This window comes from Erinaceus europaeus, chromosome 9 (assembly GCF_950295315.1).
Source record: "Erinaceus europaeus chromosome 9, mEriEur2.1, whole genome shotgun sequence".
In the NCBI taxonomy this organism is placed as follows: Eukaryota; Metazoa; Chordata; class Mammalia; order Eulipotyphla; family Erinaceidae; genus Erinaceus; species Erinaceus europaeus.
The window spans coordinates 89,190,666-89,205,712 of record NC_080170.1 but is presented as its reverse complement, the minus strand read 5'-3'; the positions used below and the strand labels follow the sequence as shown (position 1 = coordinate 89,205,712).

Sequence of the window (15,047 nt, the reverse complement as noted above, 5' to 3'; positions counted from 1 at the left end):
CACGGCTTCTTCGACAACCTAATACTTCTAGTACTTCCAAGTATCCACAGGCCATTAATATAATTGATGGTCTCTTATTTCATTTAGACTTGAGGGCTATTTCACTTTTCAATCTTGGCACTATTATATTTGGAGCTGAATAACTTTGCATAAGAGGTTTTTAGTGCATGGTAGTATGCTTAGCACCATCTTTAGCTCCTACCTTTTCCATTTCAATCCTATACAAGAAACCAACAATAAGGGGAAATGGGCAGTGGCACAGTGGGGTAAGCACACGTGGCATGAAGTGCAAGGACCAGTATGAGGATCCCGGTTCAAGTCCCCCCGCCCCGCTCCCCATCTGCAAGGGGTTTGCTTCACAGGCAGTGAAGCAGGTCAGCTTCTCTTTCTCTTTATCCTATCCAACAACAATGACAGCAGTAACAACAACAATGACAATAAACAACAAGGGCCACAAAAGGGGAAAAAAAAGAATACTCAGTTTGTTCAAAAATCAACAATGAAACATCTCTACCATCACTAGGTGGGGTGAGTGGCATGCTCCTGATTACTTGTTATTCTAACCTGAACTGGAGTTGGTGCACTACACCAAAGCAAAAGACTCTGGGGTGGGCGGAGGGGAGAATACAGGTCCAAAAAGGATGACAGAGGAACTAGTGGGGGTTGTATGGCTGTATGGAAAATTGGAAAATGTTATGCATGTACAAACTATTGTATTTACATTAATTCCTCAATAAAGAAAAAAAAAGTTGTTATTTTAGAGGGGATTAAAAAACTGGTGACAGGTGGAACCAGGTGGTGGCGTACCTGGTTGAGTGCACAGGTTACACTGTACAAGGACCCAGGTTCTAGTTCCTGGTCCCCAGCTGGAGGGGGAAAGCTTAAGGAGTGGTGGATGCAGTGCTGCAGGTGTGTGCCTCTCTCTCTCTTTCTCTCTCTCTGGGAAAAACAAACAAAAAACAAAACTAACAAAAAGCCCATGAAAATTGTTCTTTGAACAATTCTTCCCTCATCATTCATATGCACAATTAAGAATGTTCCTTTCCAGCTTGGCCTTTTCCCCCTTACTACCTACTTGAATTTTTTACTTCTAAAACTTTGAATGCAAGCAAATTCTTCCATCTACAGGTGATTTCTATAAGAATCTCACATTTTAGACATCAAAAACTAGCTGAATAATGCTTTGTAAGAAATTAGAATGTTGGGAGTCGGGCGGTAGTGCAGTGGGTTAAGCACATGTGGTGCAAAGTGTGCGAGGACATAAGGCTCCTGGTTCAAGCCCCCGGCTTCCCACCTGCAGGGGAGTCGCTTCAAGGGCAGTGAAGCAGGTCTGCAGGTGTCTATCTTTCTCTCCCCCTTTGTCTTCCCCTCCTCTCTCCATTTCTCTCTTCTATCTAACAACGACGACATCAGTGACAACAACACAATAACTACAACAATGTAACAAAAGGGAACAAATAATAAATAAATATTAAAAAAAGAAATTAGTATGTTTCACTCTATTCTCTATTTTTTTTTCTTTTTTTTTTCCTCCTCCAGGGTTATTGCTGGGCTCGGTGCCTGCACCATGAATCCACCGCTCCTGGAGGCCATTTTTTTCTCCCCCTTTTGTTGCCCTTGTTGTAGCTTCGTTGTGGTTATTATTATTGCCCTTGTTGACACAATTCGTTGTTGGATAGGACAGAGAGAAATGGAGAGAGGAGGGGAAGACAGAGAAGGGGAGAGAAAGATAGACACCTGCAGACCTGCTTCACCGCCTGTGAAGCGACTCCCCTGCAGGTGGGGAGCCGGGTGCTAGAACCGGGATCCTTATGCTGGTCCCTGTGCTTTGCGCCACATGCGCTTAACCCGCTGCGCCACCGCCCGACCCCTTCTATTCTCTATTTTTATGAATAGTTTTCTCCTTTGTCAAGTGTGTAGTTGGGGCTTTGTATACATGCAATTTCACTGCTCTGACTTTTCTCATTCATATGGAGAGCACACGTGTGTGTGGGGGGAGGCAACACAGCACTAAAAGAGCCTCCCAATAGGCCCTCACCACGGTACTCCCATCTAATAGCAGTACTTGAACCCAGGTTGAGAGCATGGCAAGGTACACTCCTTTACCAGTGAACTGTCAGTATCTCTCTTCCCCAACATTTAGTTTTAGATGTACTTTTCTGTACTATTTTATTTATTACTGTTTTTTAAGATAGAGCCAGAGAGGAAGAAAGAGAGAGCATGCCAAAGAGACTATACCAACCAAAGCTTCCTCCAATATGATGGTGGCCTGGGTCAAACCTTGGTGCACACAGCAAAGCAACGTGACTATGTGAGCTACTTTGCGGCACCTTTACCGTTTTAATTCCTGTTAATTTTGCTTCCCAAATACCTTTACAGCCAGCTTTTATACTTTTTCCTTAGCAACATGGATCAGGCTATCATTTCAAACCCAAATTCTAATAGCCTAGCGAAGGAAAATAAGGCCAGAGCCAAGAAGATAAATTCAGTACAACACAGTCATAATAATCTTCCTGGGAGTCGGGCAGTAGTGCTGCGGGTTAAGCGCACGTAGCGCAAAGTGCAAGGACTGACCTAAGGATCCCGGTTCAAGCCCCCAGCTCCCCACCTGCAGGGGATTTGCTTGACAAGCGGTGAAGCAGGTCTGCAGGTGTCTATCTCCCCTCCACCCCATCTTCCCCGTCTCTCTCCATTTCTCTCTGTCCCACCCAACGACGACATGAATAACTACAACAATAAAAAACAAGGGCAACAAAAGGGAATAAAAAAAAAAATACATTAAAAAACGATCTTCCTAAAGTTGATCACTTTATTTCTTTGCTTAAAATCTTATAATATGGGGAGGCCAGGTGGTAGAGCATAGGGTAGTGCACACAGTGTGAAGCCCAAGGGTTGGCTCGAAGATCTCTGGAGGGTTCAATCCTAGTAGGACCAAGGCCCTATGTAAGAGCTGACTGCTGTTCTGGTGTCCTTTTCTGTATTTCCCCCCCCTCCCATTTCCCTCATTAAAATAAATAAAATAGGGGCCGGGTGGTGGCGCCCCTGATTGAGTGTGCACATTAACTGTGCACAAAGACCCAGGTTTGAGCCCCAGGTCCCCACCTGCAGGGGAAAGCTTCATGAGCGATGAAGCAGGGTTGCAGGTATCTATCCCCCCTGTCTATCACCCCCTTCCCTCTCAATTTCTGGCTGTCTCTATCCAATATATAAATAAAGATAATAAAATAAATAAAACATTTAAAAAAGAGCTGACAGGCCAGGAATTTCAAATAGGATATACACATACCACAACTTACGATAGCAATATTAAATTAATGCTGATAAACTAGTGTCAATGAATTACAGAATTACAGCTTGAACAGGAATAACCAATAATTCTGTAATTCACTTGTCAAGATTCTCACGAGTAAGGCTCCAATGTTCCAGGTTCAATCCCACACACAAGCCAGAACTGAGCACTGCTCTGATTTAAAAAAAAAAAAAAAAAACATAAATGATGCTACAAATAATATACTACACAATTAGATGAGAGGAACTGAAACACACAAACTAGAGAAGAGAGGAACCGAAATATTACCTGTTTTCTAGAAAGATAAATAAGAAAAAAAAGGGCCAGTTCTTCTGACCCAAAAAATTCACCATCTAGGGAATAATTTAAAAGAAATAATTACAGATACACGTCAAGTAGTTATATGAACAAGAATTCACTACAGCACCATCAAGAGCTACGTGAAAAATAAAAAAAATGGGGGTCAGGCGGTAGCACAGCAGGTTAAGCGCATGTGGTGCAAAGCACAAGGACCGGCATAAAGATCCTGGTTTGAACCCCGGCTCCCCACCTGCAGGGGAGTCGCTTCACAAACGGTGAAGCAGGTCTGCAGGTGTCTATCTTTCTCTCCCCCTCTCTTTTGTCCAACAACATCAACTACAATAATAACTACAACAAAGCTACAACAACAAGGGCAACAAAAGGGGGGGGGGGGAATGGCCTCCAGGAGCAGTGGATTCATGGTGCAGGCACGGAACCCCAGCAATAACCCTGGAGGCAAAAAAGCAAAAAATAAAAAATAAAGAGCCAAGTGAAACCTCTGGAATTAGACAAGGATTTTCCTACAGAATGGTTTCAGTAGGAAAAATAAAATAGCTCAATTAGACAGTGTGCTGTTTTCTTTTGCCCTGTGTGTGATCCAAGTATGTGCCCTACGAGCCAGGTAGTGCTATGATGGCCTCTGTTTTTCAGTCTCTATAAAAATAAAAAACAAATAGAATATTAAAAGGCAGTTTCAGCAACAACAGAGGCACAATATAGGGTGCACTAACTCAAGTAAGGAAAATACTCTCAGGTATCCCTCCCATAACCATAGCTCACTCACACTGACTGAATCATTTATGTGCCTTTGTTTTAATTAGAGCACTGCTGAGTCAGCATGGTACCTCAGGATAGAACCCGGGACCTCGGTGCATGTATCAGGCATGAAAGTCTGTTATATAAACCACTATGCTATTTCCCCTCTAATACAAATATTTTGATCTGGAACCAGAAGTGATTTCAGAATCTTTTACTACAGATATATAAATATCAGCTGGCCCACAGTGGATACATTTAGAAGCATCAACAATCTGGGAACTAGATCTCAAAGAAACAGATCATGTTTCAGCCAGATTTGTATTTTTCAGGTATAGTGCAAGAGCACTGTCCAACTGATATATGTGGTGGTCTGGGAGATGGCACAGGGGATAAAGCACTGGATTCTCAAGCAGGAGGTCCTGAGTTCAATCCCTAGCAGCACATGTACCAAAATGATGTCTGGCTCTCTCTCCTTTCTCATTAATAAATAAATAAAACTTCAAAAACTATATGAGGCAATCATATGTGAAATTTTGAAATATTTCATTTATATTAACAAGGCCAGAAAACATAAGAAACAGGTGGAATCATTTTAACATGCAGTAGAATTATTATTTTTGTGGGACCAGGGTCTCATCCATGAATGATTTCACCTACCTAGGCTACTTTTTCATTTAGGGGAAGATAGGAAAAAGACCACAGCAGAGGGTGCCAGATCACCTTCCATTTAGCACTAGAGTGAGAACCTGAGTCAATGGCATGGCAAGGCATGTGTACCACCCAGTGAGCTCTCTTGTCCCTAAAAATTCTGTTTCTAAATCGTTTTTTCTTTAAAGTTCTGCACAAATTACACTTATAGTATCTCTCAATTCTGAGTCTAATTTCTCCTCAAAGTGTTTGCTCTGTGTTGGCTCCAACCAAGATCCTTAAGCCGGTCCTTGTACTTTGTGACACATGCGCTTAATCTGCTGTGCTACCTGTGCTACCGCCCAACTCCCTGTCCAACTCACTTTTAAGTATTATTCTTTAAGTTTGACAATGCATGAGTGTAAACAGGAAATAATTAAAGATAACAAGCCAAGAGAAATCTGTGGTCCATGACAGCATGATTATATAATGCTGCAGTTATTAAGCTACAGAAATGACAGAACTTATTTCCATGACCAGAAGCAAGTTATTACTGGTGACTACTGGTATTCTATCAGGTTCGGTGGGCTGTGCTTTAAAAAAAAAGGGGGGGGGAGTCAGGTGGTAGCACAGCGGGCTAAGTACAGGTGGCACAAAGCGCAAGGACTGGCTTAAGGATCCCGGTTTGAGCCCCGGGCTTCCCACTTGCAGGGGAGTCGCTTCACAAGCAGTGAAGCAGGTCTGCAGGTGTCTATCTTAGGTGTCTATCTCTCCCCGTCTTCCCCTCCTCTTTCCATTTCTCTCTGTCCTATCCAACAACGACATCAATAACAACAAAAATAATAACCTCAACAATAAATAAAACACGGCCAACAAAAAATATAAAATTAAAAAATAACTATTAAAAAATTAAAGTAGATTGTTTCAAACAGCATAAAGTTGGAAGCCACAGTTCATGCCTAGAATAGAAAATCAGGAATTGAAAGAACTTCCACTGGCCAAAATAGACCACGTAGCAAAGTGAAATGTAATACTGCCTGGCAAAAACAATGACTTTCAGATAATGCTTTATGTGAATAGCCTTTAAATCTCTTCTAACTCAGAAATTCCTCATTATTCTTTGCTTTGTTCAGAACGTTAATGATTGTACATAACTCTGGACAGAAATACCAACAGCAATGGCAACAAAGCATCAATAGCTAAATCAGTAGCAGACAAACTTTCTAAACATTACAATGATGTCACTTACAATTCACTTCAAACATCTGATTACATGATTTATGGTGTAGTTGTACCCAATCATCTAAATACTAAAACAAATACTATTTACTTCCCCTCTATTTTTCCTTTCTATTAGGACATTACACTTTTTTAAATTGGGATACAGGCAGGTTATTCTACTAGCTCATCTCAACACAACATGGAAAAAAGTACTAAGTATTTGTTAAAATCTACCATTTTAATAAAAATTCTACAAATTATTGTCTTTCTAGGTAAAAAATATGAATTCCAGACTAAACAAAAGTTATAATCTTATTCCAGCCTCATTGTCATTTCTGTTTTCTTTTCTTTTTCTGCATTTACTGTAGGCTGAGAAGTAAATGTTTTCTTTTTTTTAATTTTATTTATTTATTCCCTTTTGTTGCCCTTGTTGTTTTATTGTTGTAGTTATTATTGTTGTTGTCGTCATTCTTGGATAGGACAGAGAGAAATGGAGAGAGGAGGGGAAGACAGAGAGGAGGAGAGAAAGATAGACACCTGCAGACCTGCTTCACCGCCTGTGAAGCGACTCCCCTGCAGGTGGGGAGCCGGGGTTCGAACCGGGATCCTTATGCCGGTCCTTGTGCTTTGCGCCACCTGCGCTTAACCCGCTGCGCTACAGCCCGACTCCCAAATGAATGTTTTCTATCCAGTCATCCTCAGTAGCCTCTGTTTCAATGTCCCAAAGTTTAATTAACAAAACAGGGAAACTACCCTTAACTGTCATTTTTGTTTTCTAACAAGATCAGCAATCAACTCTACCACAACCCACCTGTTGAAAATTGAAAATCTAAGATAAATGGCAGGCATATAAATCTTGCTTATAGTTCAATCATTCTTATTTATGTATTCAACTAAGTAACACCAAGATATAGATACAGAATATATATAGTATATATTTCTTTTATTTTTTATATTTATTTTCTCTTTTGTTGCCCTTGTTAACATTGTGGTTACTGGATAGGACAGAGAGAAATGGAGAGAGGAGGGGAAGACAGAGAGGGAGAAAGACAGACAGCTGCAGACCTGCTTCACCGCTTGTGAAGCGACTCCCCTGCAGGTGGGGAGCTGGGAGCTCAAACCGGGATCCTTAAGCCAGTCCTTATGCCTTGCGCCATGTGCGCTTAGCCCGCTGCACCATGCTCGACTCTCCCTCCCCCCTTTTAAATTATTTTTTAAATTTTTGTCTGTATGATTATCGCTGGGGCTTGGTGCCAGCACTACAAATCCACTACTCCTGGCAGTCATTATTTTTTCCATTTTACTTTACAGGGTAGAAACTGAGAGAGGAGGGGAAGACAGACAGAAAGAAAGGTACCTGCAGACTTTCCCCCGTGTGAAGCGTCCTCCCTGCAGCTAGGGAGCAGGGGCTCGAACCTGGGTCCTTGTGTTTAACTGGTGCACAACCACCCAGCCTCCCAGAATATCTCTAGCAATTCAGAAAACCCAAGTTTATAAGTTGTTAAAGGCAACCATTATTTTATTCTAAATTTTTCTATATAGATTACCAACAGCAGAATCTTGTATTTAATATTTTAAACAGTAATTTCATATACTAAATTTATATTACTGTGTTTTTTACTTCCCTGTCTTTACTTGCTGATCACATCTTGCTAAAGACACTGCTTGAACTCTCAAAACAACTGAAGTCAAATGGACTTGGTTTTATATTCCATGGTATTAACAAAAACACTGGTGTCTCAATCATGGCATACCTATAGCATACCTTTTTTCTGCCTCCGGAGATACTGCTGGGGCTCAGTGCCTACACCAGGAATCCCCTGCTCCTGGAGGCTTTTTTCCCCTTTTACTTGTCCTTGTTGTTTTATCACTATTGTGGTTATTATTATTGATGTCATTGTTGTTGGATGAGACAGGCATAAATGGAGAGAGATGGGGAAGACAGAGAGGAGAGAAAGATAAGAACCTGCAGCTTGTGAAGTGACCCCCTGCAGGTGAGGAGCCAGAAGGTCCACCAGGGATCCTTAGAGGGTCTGAGCCATGTGCACTTAACCCACTGCACTATGGTCCACCCCCCTAGCATACCTTTCATTTGTCTCCAGGGATATCATACTGGAACTACAAATCCACTGCTGCTGGAGGCCCCCCTTTTTTATTGGATAGGATAGATAAGATAAAAATTGAGAGAGGAGGGGGAGATCAAGTGGGAGAGAAAGATAAACCCCTGCAGACCTGCTTCACCACTTGTGAAGCGACCCTCCTGCAGGAGGGTGGGAGCTGGGATCTTGAATCTGGATCCTAGAGTTTCACACTATGTGTGCTTAACCTGCTAAGCTACTGCACAGGCCCCCTATAGCGTACCTCCTTGTCTGAGTATCAACTTCCCTAGAGAGGAACAACAGATCAGCTCACCATCTACAGATCAAACGTACACTCACCCTGGTTTATAAAAACCAGCAAGCTCAGTTCAAAGGAAGTAAAAATTTACAATGTAGTCCAAATTTCTAGATAATGCCATTAACACTTGGGAATTTACAAGGTAAATATGTTAGTGCAACGCAATAGCAACTAAGAAAAACTAGATTAAAAGTATTGTACAAGTGGTCCGGGAGGTGGCGCAGTGGATAAAGCATTGTACTCAAGCATGAGGTCCTTAGTTCAGTCCCCAGCAGCACTTGTACCAGAATAGTGATGTCTGGTTCTTTCTCTCTCCTCCTATGTTTCTCAATAAATAAATAAATAACATTAAAAAAATATATATTGTACAAGTTTTAAGCAGTCTGAGGTGGCGCTGTGGTCAGTGTTGGACTTAAAAGCACAGGCGGTAGCACAGCAGGTTAAGCGCAGGTGGCGCAAAGCCCACGGACCAGCCTAAGGATCCTGGTTCGAGCCCCTGGCTCCCCACCTGTAGGGTAGTCGCTTCACAAGCGGTGAAGCAGGTCTGCAGGTGGCTACCTTTCTCTCCCCCCTCTGCATTTCTCTCTGTCCTAGCCAACAACATCAATAACTACAACAATAAAACAAGGGCAGCAAAAGGGAATAATATTAAAAAAAAAAAAAAACCAAGTCCTGAGTTCGATTCTCTTATCACATATGCCAGAGTGCTGCTGTTTCTCTCTACTTAATAAGCAAACAACACATTTTTGTGTTTTGTACTAACAGATAACAGAAAATATTTAAATAGATTTAGAGGTATTCAGCATTTTCTTCCAATTTCTACATATTCCTATTGCACTTACAGTTTTGTTAGTTCACTACATGAAACATAGTAAGAGTTCATACAATACTACAGCCAGGAAAACCATTTCATTTTCACAGACCATTAAAAGTCTAGAGCCAAAACTATAATACTGAACACACCCTGCACAGTGACGCAAGTCTTTCAACTCAACTATCTTTTACCTATCAATCAATCATCTCCAGGGTTATTGCTGGGGCTCAGTGCTGGCATTGAGTCCACGGCTCCTGACGGCCAATTTTTTCCTCCCATTTTATTGGGTAAGACAGAGAGGAGGGGGAGATAGAGAGGGAGAGAGAAAGATAGACCCCTGCAGAATTGCTTGTGAAACATCCCCCTGCAGGTGGGAAGTCAGGGGCAAGAACCTGGATCCTTGGGTTTAACTGGATGTGCCACCACCAGCCCACAACATTTCTTAAATATTGTCTTTCATTGTTCAAAGTTAGAAGCAAAAAAAAAAAAAAAAAAAAAAACCTACCTGGAAGTTAAGAGGCCTCTATGAAATCACCTTGAGTTTATAGATGAACCAGCAGAATAGCTAGCTCACTGCAGCTGAGGTTCATATCTGGACAATACAACATGGAAGGAAGCTTCTGTGTCTTTTTTTTAAAGGCACTTTGTAAAAAGTTGTGATTTAAGATTATAATGCTATAGGAGTTTCCTTATCTGTCTCTGAAAATCAACTGAAAACAGTGAGCCTTGGCAACAGCCTAGACTACATTTCAGGCTTAGCTGTAGGTATACAGTACATTACTGTTGGTTTGTTTGTGCTTTTTTTGTTAAATTTATCTGTACACTTAGGAGAGAGTTTCACTTAGAGAAGAAAAACGGAAACCAGAACACCATTCTGGTACATGCAATGCCAGGGATCAAACCAAAACCTCAGAAATGCAAGTCAATGAATGTTCTATCAGTTTAACTATCTCCCCCCCCCCCCCCCCGTTGCAAGATTGCATTCTTTTTTTTTTTTTTTTGCATTCTTAATAGTTATAAATTTTCTCTAAATTTGACCAGTTATTCATTGCTGGGGGCTTGCCTCCATCAAGTCCTCACACATAAACGACCATTTATATAATAAAAGAATAAATACCTCGTTAGTATGTTAACTGAAGGTAGAGCATGACTAACAGCACTATTTGACCCCATTTCTATTGCCAAGTTAGCTTACAAAGAGCATTAAACCCTAGCAAGACTGAGCAAGATCAAAGAATATTTTTTCAAAGAATTTTGTATATAAACCTTTCCACAATAATTTTGTGGAAATCCTATTTCATAAATCCATCCACTGTCTAAACAGTGGGAACACTTAAGCCCCGTTTTTACTTTTACAGAACAAAGCAAATGAGTACAATGAGAATGCAAACACAAGTAAGAGCATCCATATTCAAGGAGTGCAGTCTACTAGGGGAAAAAAAAAAAAAAAAAAAAAAAACCTCACCAAATTACATTCAATTATATATAAAATAACCGAACTTCCTAGTTCAGAATTGAAGCGCAGCAAACTCTTTCCACACTAAATTTGGATACTTATCTGAACCCTTTAGAATTTGATGTAAAGACATGTATTGTGAAAAACTCTTGATTTCTAAATTTTTAGCACAAGACATGATTTAACATTAGGATGTATTTCCAAAATTTAAAGCAAACTCATAAAATCATAATCGTAAGAGTACAAAATAGATGTTAAATGTAAAGGAAAACAATTTTTTTAGAACTAGGTGTAGGCACTAAGGCTAATCAAAGGACTTAAATTTTATTTTGTTTGGTCCTCAAAAGGGCTGATGGAGGCTCTGAACTCCAATTCCATCAGGACTCAAGAGTGAAGAGGATAACAGGAAGGACATTCAGAAGTAGTAACAGATGTAGATAGGACTTAGGAGGGAAGAAATGGGGAGTTGGGCTGTAGCGCAGTGGGTTAAGCGCAGGAGGTGCAAAGCACAAGGACCGACAGAAGGATACTGGTTCGAGCCCCTGGCTCCCCACTTGCAAGGGAGTTGCTTCACAGGTGGTGAAGCAGGTCTGCAGGTGTCTATCTTTCTCTCCTCCTCTCTCCATTTCTCTCTGTCCTATCTAATAACGACAACATCAATGACAACAACAATAAAACAACTAGGGCAACAAAAGGGAATAAATAAATATAAAAAAACCAAAAAAAGAAAGGAAGAGAAGATATGATCATAGGGAGGGAAATGGGCAAGTACATCAAAATAAATAGAGAACAGTCAACCCGTGTCTGTGTCCTTGGGAGAACACAACAGTTTCCAATAGAGGGAATGCAACACAGAGCTCTGGCTGGAGGTCAAACTGTGCGGAATTATACCCGGCATCTCGTAATCTTGTAAAACAATATTAAATCACTAACAAAAGTTAAAGTAAGTAAAAACGGGGGGAAATGGCTGCTGGATAATTTAAAAGACTTTAATACCTCAAAACAGTCACATACACACACACACACACACACACACACACACACACACACACACACACACATCCCGGAGGTCCATTCAGTTCTGGTGCTGGGGACTGAACCTGGGACCCCGAGCCTTAGGAATGAAAGTCGTTTGCATAAGCATCCAGCAGTCTCCCCAACTCCAGTCACATCTTTAAGTGACCTACTACAATAGAGAAACCGCAGAGTTTTTCAATCTTGATAAAGATCCCATTTCTTCCTTCAAGCAGACACCAAAACTTCTATCTAGTTCAGGCAATTTAAAAAAAAACAAAAAAAAAAAAAAACACACCAGGTTATGGAGTTAGTTCTTTAACAATATACACCGCTTAACTGGTGGCAACCTTATTCATGGGCAGGGAGTGGAACCCAAGTAATCCCCACTTTTACCCGAGAGGAAAAACTTGTATTCCAGTATTAATTGTGTTAAGCCACTTAGAAAAGTAAAGTTTCCTGTGAACCGAGGACACACACCTCCCGCCCCGCAGCGCGGAGGGGCGAGAACCACAGTCCCGCAGCAATAGCTCCACCTACTGATCGGCGATACTTCCTTAAACATTTGGCACCTAGGTCGGGAGCGCTGGCTCTCTCCCCCTCCTCCACTCGCTCTGACCCAACCCAAATCCAGTTGAGTCACTAGCTAGGAATACTCCTCGCCGTGCTCTTTATTCCAATTCCTTCTCTCCCCTCTCCACCCCCAGAAGGTGCCGCACCGCTTTCAAGTGTCAAGAAGAAAATAATAATAATAATAAGGGTGGTGGTGGTCCAAGACCGCCTCTTACAACTCCCGAGTCCGGACCTCAAGAAGAGGGGCCCAACACTTTGGAAGGGAGGGGCGGGGCGGGGGGTGGGGGCCGGCCCCGGGGAGAAGCGTTAAGGGCCTCCCCCCCCCCCGAGATTCCCCCGCCCCCATCGCCCTACTTCAGGGCTGGTTTCCCCTCAGCCCCACTCGCCCTCCAGGCCGAAATCCCGCTTCCCCGCGTCGCGCTGCTGTTGGCCGTTCAGCCCGCCAACAGCCCGAGCCGAGCCTCCGCCCCCCTCCGGGAGCAGAGGGGACGGAGGCACGGACGTTTCCCTCGGCCGGCTCGGCTCCCAGACGCTCCTTCCACCCGCCCGGCCGGCGCGGCTGCCCTTCCTCACCCTTTCATCTTCCCCGCCTGCTGAGGCCGTTGTTACCACTGCTATCAACGCCGTCGTAGTCGCCGCCCTGAGCACTCCGCGCCCTCAGCTCGGGCCGCTGAACCCCACACGCCGGCCTCCTCGCCTCGGACGGGAAGCTGAGCGGACGACCGGAGCCGCAAAGAACCGAGCGCGGCCCTGCGTCCTCCGAGGGGGCGCACGTATCTCCCGCCGCCGCGCTGGTGCCGTGGCTCCTCCACACGTGCACACGGGGCTCCCAGCTCCCGCCCGCAGCCGCCAGCCAGACCCGCCGCCGCGCTGCGACCTTTCACCCCGCCCCCCGAGTGCGCCGGCGCGTCGGCCGCCTCCCGCGCAGTCGCACTGACGGCCTCTGCGCACCCTTCCCCCGCCCCTCCGCTTCGGGCCCTCCATTTTTCTACTGGGCTGTAACCTCTGGCGTCATCTTCCTCCTCCTGTTCCTTACGAAACACTACTTGTGGGGCTTGTCCGGTTGGCCCTGGCGGAAAAAAAAAAATATATATATATATATGTATATATAATAATCCGGATTTTTCCGCCCTTCCCGTCACTCTCACTTCAACAAGCTCCGTTTTCCTTGAACCTGTTTTTCCCGCTTGATCGTTCTTCACAGTGACCTTCAACACGCCTGCCTCCTAATGTTTTTATATAAAAAGCTTACTCAATTTAAAGAAGTCCGTGAAAAACTCAAGGAAGATAGGTGCTTATAAGACAAATGATCGTAATTAACAATGGGCTGCCTAACTTGGCTTCTGTCCAACACGTCTCAAATTTTTCAGATCACGTGACTGCCCCAAACCTTTTAAACCTGAGATTTACCGGCGGGCCCCAGAGAGATAGAACTCCATCGCCACTTCCGGTCCCTAGATCATGGCGTGGACGTCACTTCCTTAGCGATGCCCTTTAACCTGGCCCACCTGCGTTTTCTACACTGCGCTTGACAACGTAGTCATTGTAAAGATACTGTGATTAAAATTTTTTTTATTACAAAAAAAGTAATATCCAAACGATTCACAAAAACATAGACCCCCCCGTGCAGCGCGCCTGATTGGGGGCGGCAGGGCGGAGCTGAGGTCACGTGACCGCGCTGGGCCCGCCCCCTCTGCAGCTAAAGACTTCCCCTCCCGCAGTGACAGAGCCTCTGGGTCGGTGATCGGTGCTGCTCTTCACCTCGCGCTTGGGCAGGTGAGTGCGACCGGTACCGGCCACTAGTGATGATAGAAGAAAGGGTGGGACGAGGAGGAGAGGGAGTGTGAATGGCAGCCTTTTAGCTCTCCGGGGCTTCCTCCTCAATGTCATCTTTCACTGGCTAGGAGCTTCATTTCTCCCATTCTCCTGACCCCTGCTTTCTCACTGTGTCTCCCACCCCCCCTTCCAAACCTGGGGCTTGTGATGTCCACCTTTCCTATGGTTAGGAGTCAATGAGATCCTTATATTAACCGAGCCGGAGCCTATGGGTCTTCTGGTAGTGGGATTGCTTCAGCCATTCCTCAGGGTCCGCAGTAACCTCTGGGTCCCGTTCCCCAAAGCTCAACCAGAGGCCCTGGGCTGGAGATTGGGGAGGTAGGAAAAACCCTGGAGGCAGAGGCGTCTCCTGTGAGACTGGCTTGGGAGGGAATGACACTGATGGGGCCCTCACTGCGGAGTCGCTGGGAAGCTTTCGTCTGAACGTGCTTTCTCAGGATTTCTGAAGGTTTTTCCCCCTCTGACATCCCTGCGGGAGGCCTTCTGTAGGTGTCCACAGGCTTTAAATGGAACTGGAAAGGCAAAAGGGGTCCTTTTCGTTTCTGTGCTCTGAGTTTTATGATGCAGGCAAGGACTGCTAATTGAATATATGCTAGCTTCAAAACAGGAGGTGCTGGAAATGCTACAGTCTCCATTGAATGGGAAAGCGTTGGAAGATGGTGTATCAGTGTTTTGATCTGTAGCAGGAGGAGAGTACTTACAGAAAAGTGGCCATATTTGCCTGAAAAGGAAGCTTTTTTTTTCTTTCTTCAGAAACTGGT

At 43.9% G+C, this 15,047-nt stretch overlaps 2 protein-coding genes across 3 annotated transcripts in view; one reads left to right on the top strand and one right to left on the bottom strand.

The window, feature by feature from the left end:
* The window catches only part of NAA50 (N-alpha-acetyltransferase 50, NatE catalytic subunit), a 28,547-nt gene extending 15,191 nt beyond the window's left edge, over positions 1-13,356 (bottom strand). Inside the window, exon 1 of one of the 2 annotated variants that reach the window (XM_016185260.2) lies at positions 13,024-13,356. In XM_016185260.2, coding sequence (XP_016040746.1) covers positions 13,024-13,031 — 8 coding nt within the window. In that variant the 5' untranslated portion in view covers positions 13,032-13,356. The remainder of the gene's footprint in view (positions 1-13,023) is intronic. The other variant, XM_016185259.2, reaches the window with a different exon arrangement.
* A 722-nt stretch (positions 13,357-14,078) lies between these two features.
* Positions 14,079-15,047, top strand: part of ATP6V1A (ATPase H+ transporting V1 subunit A) — a 69,644-nt gene continuing 68,675 nt past the window's right edge. Inside the window, exon 1 of the mRNA XM_007516320.3 lies at positions 14,079-14,226. The gene's annotated coding sequence lies outside the window, so the exon portion shown is untranslated. The remainder of the gene's footprint in view (positions 14,227-15,047) is intronic.